General features: G+C 40.2%; 1 protein-coding gene and 1 long non-coding RNA gene across 3 annotated transcripts; one reads left to right on the top strand and one right to left on the bottom strand.

The window, feature by feature from the left end:
- Positions 1–2329: 2329 nt before the first annotated feature.
- Positions 2330–7547, top strand: LOC141375221 (uncharacterized). Of its 2 annotated transcripts, none has more exons than XR_012382911.1 (3): positions 2330–2435; positions 5205–5387; positions 5502–7547. It is a non-coding gene; the product is annotated as an uncharacterized lncRNA (long non-coding RNA). The 2 variants fall into 2 exon arrangements; XR_012382910.1 differs by having other exon boundaries at positions 2342–2435; positions 5182–5387.
- Positions 7548–9740: 2193 nt separating this feature from the next.
- On the bottom strand, positions 9741–12162 carry cbln8 (cerebellin 8). Its single transcript, NM_001110109.1, has 3 exons — positions 11864–12162; positions 11621–11749; positions 9741–10126 (listed from the first exon to the last, which is right to left on the bottom strand). Exons 1-3 carry the CDS (start codon positions 12132–12134, stop codon positions 9849–9851), a joined length of 678 nt encoding a protein of 225 aa, NP_001103579.1. The 5' UTR covers positions 12135–12162; the 3' UTR covers positions 9741–9848.

The raw sequence follows: 12162 nt of genomic DNA, 5'->3' as shown, positions 1-12162 counted from the left end.
GCAGTAGCAGTAGCAGTAGCAGTAGCAGTAGCAGTAGCAGTAGCAGTAGCAGTAGCAGTAGCAGTAGCAGTGTATTCTTCAAATCGAAGATGACTGTAGTGAGAAAACCCTGGCTCTTTATAGTGGTTAGGAATGGCCTGATTGGTGGATCAAGCATGCTAATGCATGACCAGCCGTGTTCAATCATAATCACGTGCTCCTCTCGAAATTAGTTTATGAATAAACTTCACTTGGAATACAAATTGAAAATTAAACTGAAATGCAAATTTTACCAAGTAAACTATTTTTTATGTATTTCTTTTGTTTCAACTTGTTAAACTGAACCTTCTTTAAGAAAATAAATTAAACAGGCCTGTCTCTGGAAAATAAAACAATTTAAAAAACTTCTTAAAAATATTATTGAAATGACAGAGACAAAATAAAGGAACAATTTAAGTAAAGGTGCAAATAAAATAAGATTTCTATTCAATTGAATTTAACAGTAAGAGCTTAAGGCTTTGCTTGGTCACTTGCGTTTTTTGTGTGTGCACATTTCCAGGTATTTAATTCATATTTAATTAAATTCATTTATAGATATCTCTAATTACAATTGTGACTAGTCAAAACTCATTTAGAGATATCTGCAAATATTTTTCAATGGAAGTCAATGGAGGAATATGACTAGTCATAATATATTTGCAGATATCTCCAATCTGATTTCGTACTAGTAAAATTGTAATTGCAGATATCTCTAATTGTCATTCTGGCTAGTCGAATTATAATTATGACTAGTCAAAATATAATTAATGATTTCTCTAAATATATTTATGGATAGTCAGAACAAAGGTTTAAATGCTAAAACGGCTTGTCATACGCGCGCGTCTATCATCCGCCCTCTGTAGTAACAGCTCACGGTCAGCTCACCTCATGTGTGATTTTGCGGCGGGAACATTATATGAAGACAGAAGGATATTTTAGGGTGAATTGTACCTTATTAATACAGTATGTGACTCTTTCAACACCATTAGGAGGTTCCATGTCGCTGTGCAAAGTGTGTAAATCACTGTGAAGACTTTAAAACTTAGGATGTTTGACCCAGTATGCGTGTCAAAAAGCGGACGAGTCTAAAGCAATGACTGTACAACCGAAATGTTGCCAGACGTCTGATTTTGAGAGGATGGGCCATCCTCTATTTCAGCTCCACTCATCTTGGTCTGCTAACATTACTGCTGCTGCAATCTGAACTCACGTGCGACAGCAGGTGGAACGTAGCTCACGTGCAAACAGCTCAACTAATAAGAGAAAACGGACGTCATATCGTAATCAAATCGTCATAACGCCACGATGCATATTGTGACATTTTAGCATCGCAATAAATCGTACAACGATAAATCGTTACACCCCTAGTGAATAAGTGTGTATGAATGCTAAAATTGGCCTAGCAACACCCATGGTCCTGCCCCATACAAGCTGCATTACAAACACCTCACATAAGCAGTAATTACTGTTTGGAACTTGATGCAAAGATGAAATAATACATATAGTATAGCTTCATAATTGTACATACGTTAAAAAAAAATTAAGGTGCTGTTGATGTTAAACGTGTCATAACTGTCTTGTAGAAAGGGTCAATTTAGCTTGATTCAGGAAATATATGGTGGTTTATTTAGCTTTACATTTAAATCCAAAATAATTAAAACTTTCTTAATTAGGTCCACACAAATGCATGCATTCATTCATTTTCTTTTCAGCTCAGTCTCTTTATTAATCTGGGGTCACCACAGCAGAATGAACCGCCAACTTATCTAGTATATGTTTTATGCGGTGGATGCCCTTCCAGCGTCAACTGATCACTGGGAAACACCCATTCACACTCATACACTACGGCCAGTTTAGTTAATCAATTCCCCTATAGCGCATGTGTTTGGACTGCGGAGGAAACCAGAGCACCCGGAGGAAACCCACACCAACACGGGGAGAACATGCAAACTCCACTGACAATTGTAATTCCATTTAAATACATTTGGCAGATGTTTCATATTCAGAACTTTGAGAAATATAATTTGTTTTTTGCCATAAATGTTTATGTACAGCAGGGTTTCTCAAGTCCAGTCCTGCAGATCCATTGCCTGCAGACTTTAACTCCAACTTGCCTTAACACAGCTTCAAGGATGCTTCTAGAAGAGGGCTGTCCAAACAAGCTCCTGAAAGGCTGGTGTCCTGGTAAGTTTAGCTCCAACTTTAACACACCTGCCAGGAAGTTTCTAGTATATCTAGTAAGAGCTTGATTAGCTGCTTCAGGTGTGTTTGATTAGGGTTGGAGCTAATCTCTTTAGGACACTGGTCCTCCAGGACAGAGTTTGGACACCTTTGTTCTAGAAAGAGCTTGATTAGCTAGCCCAGGTGTGTCTGATTGGGGTTGGAGCTGAAATCTGCAGGACACCGGACCCCCTGAGGTACGGCATATTGTTCTAGCATTTAATATACATTTAACATGTAAACAGAACATTTTTTATTTAATTGTGGTTAACTTGAGATTAGGTGTCTGAAAGCTTTCACCTGAAAGGATAACAGATTTATTGCGACCTAAAGAAGGATAATCTTCATTATAAAGAGAAAGAGAGGTCTTACCTGAGTGATGCTGACTGAGTAACTGTGTAGATTCAATGTGCTGTAGTTTTCTTATTACTCTCTCTCTCTCTCTCTCAGTCTCTCTCTCTCTCTCACTCTCTCGCTCTGTCTCTCTTTCCTGTCACAGGTTATATATATAAGAGACAGATATTATGAACTTGCAAGAAGGTCGCTAGTTCGAGTCCCAGCTGGGCCAGTTGGCATTTCTGTGTGGAGTTTGCATGTTCTCCCTGTGTTGGCGTGGGTTTCCTCCGAGTGCTCCGGTTTCCCCCACAGTCCAAACACATGCGCTATAGGGGAACTGATGAACTAAATTGGTTGAAGTGTATTTCCCAGTACTGGGTTGCAGCCAGAAGGGCATCCGCTGTGTAAAACATAGGCTGGAATAGTTAGCGGTTCATTCTGCTGTGGCAACCTCTGAAATGAAGACTAAGGAAATGAAGGAATGACCAATATTATGCTTATCCTCATGTCAATTTAGTACTTATCAATGCACTAGGTTAGTGTAAACACACAACAATAGCCACTAAACCTAACTAACAGTGTTTTCAAAAGCAATCCAGAAAAAGAAAAGCCCTCACAACCGCCTAATTTTTCACCACATTCTCACATTGTTGTTTGCTTGTTTGTTTTGTTTTTTGCCTTGCCTGCTTTCTGGAACCGTTATTTGCCAGACTTGAACCTCGTCATTGTGGTCATGTCCTCTCTGTACATGGCGAGCTACTGGGCAAACTGGTAACAGTGGGAAAGACGTCTGATTTATCCCATTATAAAGAGTATTTTTTCCTAGATTGAGCAGAGTTTGGGGTTTGCTGATTGTTATAGTTGATTGTTATTGGCCCATGTTGTTTGATATTAAGCTGACTAGAGTATGTTCAATTCATTATAGCTAAATATGAAGCTTTCTTGTAATATATTGAAGAAACAACATGTCACTGGGATGCAAGTAGAGGATATAAACAAATGCAAATTAACTAGCAACTACCCAAAATGTAAATTATTTCTGAAATGAGACTAATTTTCTGTTAAACTGTGATGTGCAATGGTTTTGACCAGGCTTCAGATGCTATCAGTGTTTGCAGATGAGAATCAGTTTTATCTGCCGGTTTGAGCTTGAGTTTGTTTACAGTTTTTGTCTCACAGCTCAGACGGTGGTTTCAGAAATAGATCTTGATCATGAGAACTGGAAATGTGTCATTTAATATCAGTTAGAGTTAGGCCATGTCCTAACATGTAAGAAAGAGTTATTCTTAAAAAAAAACATTGGGAATCTCCTTGGGAATGTGTGCCCAGGACTACGCAAGGCTGCATTTTGTGTGTACAACAAACGCTATGGGGTGGTAAGAACTCTTGTGACTTTTTGTACTACCGGCAACTAACTACTTCCATATAGACAGCTTTTCCAGCCTGACCAGTTTGCTCAGTAGCTCGCCCTGTATGGCATCAGATTTAGGATGCAGAGCGGAGCAGACCGGGGTTTGATTTCAGCAGTTCCAGAAAGCAGGTAAAATGAAGTAAACAAAAAAAAAAGTCTTTCTCTTCTAGTTTGCCTTTGAAAACACTATGGGTTGGGTTTAGGAAAGGGGGTGTGTGGGTCAGTCGATGTCAAGCTGATATATGCAGGACACGCCAACCAGCTTCTTTCACGGATGCACGTGAGAAGAACATTGAGATTGGCAGAAGTGTACTCAGCAGCCTCTGAGGAATATTATGAGAGATAGCACATATGAGAAATGCCCCAGTAATGTATTTGAGATTGTTAAAACAGCACCCTCTAGTGCAAGAGTGGCCCAACTTGATCCTGGAGGGCGGGTGTCCTGCAAAGTTTAGTTCCAACTCTATTCAGTCACACCTGGGCTAGCTAATCAAGCTCTTAAGCTGCGGTCACCCTAGAGTTTGATAATGCGAAATTCTATCTTGTGGCGCTGCGAAAAGGGGCGGGATTAAACAAGATTATTAGACATTTTTAAAAGCGAGCGATTGCTCCATGTTTTAAATTCCTGTCCAGAGAGGTCATGTTTTGATTCTCGATTGGCCTCACGCAGTCAAGTGATGCGTTTTCGCAGGTCAGAGTTCACCAAGTTTGAACTTTGAACCTGCGTATCCGGTCTGACGCATTTGCGTGCGTATCAATGGAAGTCTATGGGAAGAAAAGTCAAGTGTGACCACAGCTTTACTGGGCTTTCTGGAAACATCCATGCAGGTGTGTTGAGGCAAGTTGGAGCTAAAATCTGCAGGACACAACTCTCTAACCATTAGGCCCACTTCCCCCTTCAAACCCGTCATGTGATTGAATAAAGTGAGATTCAGCCTCAGACGGGGTTGACATACTTAAAGATAGTTGGGTATAATATTCCATCCCCTTGTGAAAGCTGTTCAATCCCAAATAGAGTTCTTTCCATGTCTTAAATGGTACAGTTCTCAACCAATCACAGTATCCTCTTTGGGAAAACCAAACACTTCCTACACAGATTAAAGCCTCGTGTCTTTTTGAGTAAGGTGCTACAAGCTTGGCACACTTTTTTGTACATAAGTTTATTTTCTTAATCATTTTAAATCTTATATTATCAGTAAAACCTACTCTTGATGCTCAGTGAAATGGTCTGAGCTCTGATATGTGAGCTGAGATCAAGTGAGCAGATAAACTAACAACCAGAAACCAGCAGCCGATAACAGAGCAGAAGACACAGAAGAAGAGCAGAGACGAAATCAACCGAGATTGAGAACAGTCTTCTGCCGTGAGCACTGCGCTGTGGAAATCTCCTGAATATACCGAGGTAGAGTTTCAATTGAATTGAAGTAATTAAAGATGAACTGAATGTAACACAGACTAGAATGCAGGAATAATTTCATTTTACTTTACACTCACTCATAGATTTACTTGTTTACAGGTCAATATCTTAAACTGGAAAATGGTTTATCAAGTTGAGTGGATGATAAAACCTGCCCATTTGGAGATCAGACTCCTCATCTTCATGATCATCGGTGTGTCTGCAGGTCTACCAGCTCTTGTTTGGTCTGTCGGTGAACTGATTGAGCACAGAAGGAATGGACACCGTATTTCAGCCTTCATCATCCTCCTCCTCCTCACTGACTTCACTGAGCTTTACTTGAGTCCCTACATACTGATCAAAGATCTCGTACATGACCTGACTAAAGGTTGGACATGTTGGGTTTTATGGTCTTTATGGTGGTCTTCAAGAGTGTGTGGTCTCCTCCTGAATCAGCTGGTGGCGCTAGAGGGGATTCTCTCAGTCAGATATCCGCTGTACACCGCTGCTGTTTTCTCCTCACGCTGGTTCAGACTCTTCTATGTAGTTGTGTTTGTCTGTTTAGTTATCAGCATGCTTTTATTACGAGAATTATCATTTCTGTATTTTTTTATACCTGTTTCTGCATTCCTCGGGTCTGTGATCACGTGGATAATCTCTTGTGGAGTTTCAGATTCTACTGATCCTCACTCTCACAGTTCCAGGAAGACAGATCACCATATTTCAGTTATTTTCATGTTCACTCTGCTGATGTTTTATCTGCCCTATATTTCAATTTATATATTAGAGTTTTTGGGTTATTGGGATTTTAGGGAGTCTTCAAATATTCTCACCTTTTTTCATATTCCTTGGCTCCTGGTGAGGTTGAGACTGATCTCAGACCCTCTCCTGTGTGTGCTGGTCTGCAGGCAGAATCTCAGAGTTGAAACACCACAAACCCATGACGAAACCAGCGTAGTCTGAGCAGATCTGGTAGGATCATGACTTTATGAGTGTTGTGAATGTATGATGCTCTGTATGGTTTGGTTATTTGTTGGTTCTTTTCTACATCACGAGATTTGCTTTTGTGTTTTCATGGTTTTCTGTTATTGAATGCTCTCTTATTAAACACAGCTTATTAAAAAGTCCAATCTTGTCTTTGAGTGATCGGTCGGGACAAATAGGATCTTCATTTGTGGTAATCCAATCCATACTTTTATACATTTAACCTTTTGTAGTATTTTATTTTCATTGGTTTACATTAGGGCAGCACGGTGGCTCAGTGGTTAGCACTGTCGCCTCACAGCAAGAAGTTCGCTAGTTCGAGTCTCGGCTGGGTCAGTTGGTGTTTCTGTGTGGAGTTTGCATGTTCTCTCTGTGTTGGTGTGGGTTTCCTCCGGGTGCTCCGATTTCCCTCACAATCCAAACACATGCGCTATATGGGGAACTGATCAACTACACTGGCTTTAGTGAATGAATGTGTATGAGTGTTTTTCAGTACTGGGTTGCAGCTGGATGTGTAAAACATATACTGGATAAGTAGGCAGTTCATTTAACTGTGACAACACCCGATGATTAAGAGACCAAGCTGAAAGAAAATGAATGGATGGTTTGCATTATTGTTATGATGACACAACCCCAAATGAGAAAAGTTGGGACAGTATGAAAAACGCAAATAAATAAAGTAGTGATTGTTCTGTCTTATCCAGACTTTTTACATTGAGTTAGTGTTATTCTGGTATTTAGCGACCTCTTCTAGTTATACATGGGTATTACATTTTATGTTATAGTCCTTATTTCATGACATCATAAATGTGAGCCTATGCATTCAGACGCCGCATGGAAGAGCACACGGCTGTTGTTTCATTTGCTCCCTTATACAAGTTGTACTGAAGGCACATTCGGTATGTAGACATTATTTTATCATAATTTGACTTATATTTGTTTATGCTTACGCTATAAGCATGTTATTATGCATGCAAGATGTTTATTGTGTTCTTTATTTTGGTCAATTGCAATATGTGACTACATGTATGATTCAGCTAAGTGCGTAAACAGTGATCTATTGTGCATAGAGCGCCGATTGTGCTTGTTTTATTGACATATTATTGATCCGGCGTGCTTACCATTCTGTATTTTATATGTTTTGCAGTTTTACGTTACTCCATAATCTACAGTAAAAGGTTCAAACTTATGCCTTGAGTCTGTTGTCATTGGAAGACGTTATCTCTCTGTTGAATCAAGCAAGGCGTTTGATATAAGGGGCAGAACTATGGAACAAAATCAATGCCAAAAGTCTTGAATTAAAAAGCTTGTTGAATATCACAAACTGAAAACAATAATACACCGTAGTAACAAGTTCTTGCATTTTAATGACTTGAATTCCAGGGTTTGTATTTTTAGGTCCTGAAATTTAACATATCTGTTTATTTAAGCTGTGAATATTTCAACGAAAAATATTTCAAACACGTTTTCATACTTAAAAATTCAATAATTCTTATTCAATTTTCAGATTTCACTTACAAAATATTCAATACCTTTAAAAATACGATGTATAATATTCAAAAGGTCATTTTCAGTTCATTTTATTTCAGTTCTAATATTCGCTTCCATAAATTCAGTGGATCAAATTCGACTGTTAAAATTCAACATTACATCCGGGAACTGCAGGAGAAGCAATAGATTGCAGAGTGAAGATCGCCAGCTGCTCTAGCTTTCACCAGCAGGTAGAGATGGAATAATGTAAGTTCTCGCCTGTTTACTGGGTTAAAAATCTTACATTATTCCATCTCCATTTAAATTTCACGACCTAAAAATACAAACCCTGTAATTCAAGTCATTAAAATGCAAGAACTTGTTAATACGGTGTATTATTGTTTTCAGTTTGTGATATTCAACAAGTTTTTTAATTCGAGACTTTTGGCATTGATTTTGTTCCATACAGAACAGTGATTTCCAAATTTACTTTGTCTTGTATTATTCCATTGCAGACAACACAACAAACATTATTTAATGTGTTCCACATGATTATTTTTTTAATAAACAGGTATTTCAGTTTTGGTTCTTGCAACTCATTACAAAAGAGTTGTATCTGTAAAGCATTTAGCACTTTGTAATGTTGCCGTTACTTTTCACAACACTTACAGATATTTATGGACTGAAGACAGCAAGTGATGACGTGTTTCAGGGGTAATTTTGTCCCATTCTTCCTGCAAACAGGTCTTAAGGTGGGCAACAGTACGGGACTTTATTATTGAATTTCGCACTTCAAAACGCACCACACATTCTCTGTTAGAACCAGGTCGGGACTGCAGGCAGGCCAGTTAAATACCTGTCTCTTCTTCCTCCTCAGCAGGACTCTGTAATGTGTGCAGAATGTCGTTCAGCATTGTCTTGTTGAAATATTCATGGACGTCCCTGGAGAAGAAGGCAGCATATTGTTCTCCAAAATCTCAATGTGCTTTTCAGCATTAAGAAGTGAAGTTACCTTTGCCAAGGGCACTGACACAACCCCATACCATGACAGACCCTGGCGTTTGGACTTGTGGCTGGTAACAGTCTGGATGATTCTTTTCTTCTTTGGTCCGGAGCACACAATGTCCATTTCTCCCTAAACATACCTGAAATACTGATTCATCTGACTATGGTACATGTTTCCACTGTGTGATGATCCATCCTAGACACCTCTGAGCCCAGAGAAGTCGACGGCGATTCTGGACACTGTTAACATAGGGCTTCAGTTTGGCACAGTACAGTTATAACTGGCATTTGCGGATGTAACTCAGATTCAAGAATTCACACTTAGCTCATGATTTACACAGAACTTGGCATGCTGTCCCAGGAGAGAGCACTGAGCTCAAGGGATCCCCGGGCCTAGGGCTCCCTCCATTTCGCAGGGCGAGGGGAGATTGAGCTTAGGTCACTCTCAAAACTCCCCTGCTGCTAAGACTAAAGCGAACTTACCTGAGAGTAAGGCATTTAGAAAAAAGATTTAGGCTTATTTTGTTTATAATATAGGGCATATTTTGATGGTGGGAGGGAACCCGGGGGAAACCCACAGGGAGAACATGCAAACTCTGCAAAGAAATACCAGATGTGGCCCAGTGAGGACCTGGCGCCATTGGTATTCTTGCTGTGAGGCAACAGTGCTAGTCACTGCACCACCGTGCCGCCCATTCTGGATAATTCTTCCAGACGAAGATAGTTGTGGAAAGGAAATGAGGATACATATAGTGACTTGGGATCCTTTGATTGGAGGATCATGATTAGCTCCTCTCGAATTTAGTTTAACATTAAACTTCACATTGTGCTACTTGACAAAGGTTTGCCAAAGTAAATGTAAAAGACTGGTTATAAGTTAAAGTAAACAGAGACTGGCTGTTGTGATAATGTTTTATTCCCATAAAACAAGGACTGCAGTAAATAATAAAGTGTTGATTATTTTCTTTACTTAATTAACTTTATTTTACAATCTGCAGTTGATTGTATTTACATGTCATAAAGGAGAAAACCATTAAAGACAGTGACGTTGCTTCCATCCCATATCCATTTGTTCTTGATGAGATTGATATATAACTGATCGCCTTTCTGTAACTGCAGCGTTATGCCATTGCCTCCGTTCTCTGCCGGACCTTTTTTCTTGTGATGGGCTGTCACTGTTACCCACTCTCCATTTTTATGCAAGGCCAGCTCTGTTCCATGAGAAGTCGAACAATGGTAGAAGAAACTGAAGTAGTACACTCCCTTCACCGGCGCTGTGAAAATACCTGCAAAAAAAAATAAAACAGTTCCCCCAATTAACCAACTCAGACTTGTTATAGATATGTACCCCTGTATGCATTTCTGGAGAGAGTGACATATGTCCAAGGAGATACCTTTTTTGGCAGTTTTTCTTTTCTCGAATCCACCAGAGGGCGCTGTGTACGCATTTTAGATCTGAAATTTCTCTCGCAAGTGCCATTATCACCTGCTGTTCTCACGTAACTCCATCAGAGGCAGCTGTCGACTGACTGACTGATATCCCCACCCACCACCCTCCCTAAACCCAACCGATAGTGTTTACAAAAGCAATCTAGAAAAAAAGAAAACCCTCGCGGCTGCCTGGATTTGACCATGTTTTCAGATCTTACCTTGTTTTTTACTTGTTTATTTTATTTCTTTGCCTTTTGTTGCACCTGCTTTCTGAAACCTGAACCCTGTTGTCGCCGTCAACTCTGCTCTATTACAAGATACACCAAATTAAAAACTTGGACAAAATCTTAAACATTCTGTGTGGAGTGAGTGTGATCTGCTCTGCTGGAGAAGGTAATGTCCAGGTCAGAGAGTGAGGCTCAGGATGGGTGACTGGGACAGTTGAACAACTGGTTTCCTAGCTGATCATCTTCTCAGATTCATTCATTCATTCACTTTTCGGCTTAATCCCTTTATTAATCCAGGGTCGCCACAGCGGAATGAACTGCCAACTTATCCAGCACATGTCTTACGCAGGGGATGCCCTTCCAGCTGCAACCCATCTCCGGGAAACATCCAGACAGACTCATTCACGCACATACACTACAGACAACTTAGCCTACACACTTGACAGGAGCACCCAGAGGAAACCCATGCGAACGCGGGGAGAACATGCAAACTCCACACAGAAACGCCAACTGACCCAGCCGAGGCTCAAACCAGCGACCTTCTTGCTGTGAGTCGACAGCACTACCTACTGCGCCACTACGTATCTTCTCAGATTGGAAAGTTTATTGTTTTAGTGCCTGCAATTCTCGTGGCCGTGCCTTGTGGATTTTCCTAACAGTTCCTCAGGATTTAATATTATGGAGGGATAAATCCATCCTTACACCAGAGATGTATTGACCTTATTCTAAAATGCGGAAGTGCGCCTGTTTTCGCGATTGTCTTAGAACTTCCGATTTAGTCGCCTATGGGAGAAATGACTAGGAATAATAAACGGCAGAAAATGGCCAAACTACTTGCTCAACAAACAAATGTTTGCATGACTATACAGACCAAGTAGCATATTATAATAAGAAAATATTAAATTGCAACATCAAGCAGCGTAACGAGCAGTTGTTAACGTCAAAAAATGAATGGAAGTGAATGTGACCGGAAGTCACGAGACAAAAAGATTCAAATGGCAGCGCCCGCTCGACAGCTGAGAATAAGGTGAATAGAGCGTTACGTATTCACAATTAGCCTGTGTTACATTTAACAGTTGTTCATATGGCTTATTATTTCAGAATGGCACAAATGTGCATTACCTGTGTTCTTGTTGTAGGCGTTACCAATGTTGATGAAGGCATCTTTGTAGACCAATGTTACATCTGTGTCAAATGGTCCAAAGAAACCACCTGACCCTAATGCAGCTGAAAACGCCACCTTTGGTCTGCCTGCAGAATAAATTCACACACTTTCTTAAAATTATAATGGTTTCTGCTAGCAATGCCAAATAAATGACACATGCAGTATTAAAGCATGCAGGTATCATAACGCATCAGTCTCACCTGTGTGTTCTGCTCGGAGTCCTTCAATCTGAGCTTCGCTGTCGACGAGTCTTGACGTCAGCTCCTGCAGTTTTGATTCGAGAGCGTGGAGTCGTTTCTCTGTGGACTTTAGTTTCTCCTCTGATGCTCCGAGATCCTTTGTTAGTTCTCTGCACATCATCAAAGGACATGTCTGCTGTTTGAAAGTGTCTATTAAGTTTGTTTCTACTCCATTCTGAGCGAAACTCAGACTTGTGTGCAGAAGCAGAAGAATCACAGCCGTAACCCTCATCTTTCACAGTGTCCTGGAGTCTGTGTTT

The sequence above is a fragment of the Danio rerio genome, chromosome 7, assembly GCF_049306965.1.
Source record: "Danio rerio strain Tuebingen ecotype United States chromosome 7, GRCz12tu, whole genome shotgun sequence".
Taxonomy (NCBI): Eukaryota; Metazoa; Chordata; class Actinopteri; order Cypriniformes; family Danionidae; genus Danio; species Danio rerio.
The sequence above is the reverse complement of the archived record's forward strand: the minus strand, read 5'-3'. Positions and strand labels throughout refer to the sequence as shown.

Excerpts from the sequence above, each read along its gene's own strand:
- cbln8 (NM_001110109.1), bottom strand. The coding sequence starts at position 12,134 with ATGAGGGTTACGGCTGTGATTCTTCTGCTTCTGCACACAAGTCTGAGT. Across the intron at positions 11,750-11,863 it reads ACTCCGAGCAGAACACACAG|GCAGACCAAAGGTGGCGTTT; the intron begins GTGAGACTGATG and ends TTTATTCTGCAG. Across the intron at positions 10,127-11,620 it reads CGCCTACAACAAGAACACAG|GTATTTTCACAGCGCCGGTG; the intron begins GTAATGCACATT and ends TTTTTTTTGCAG.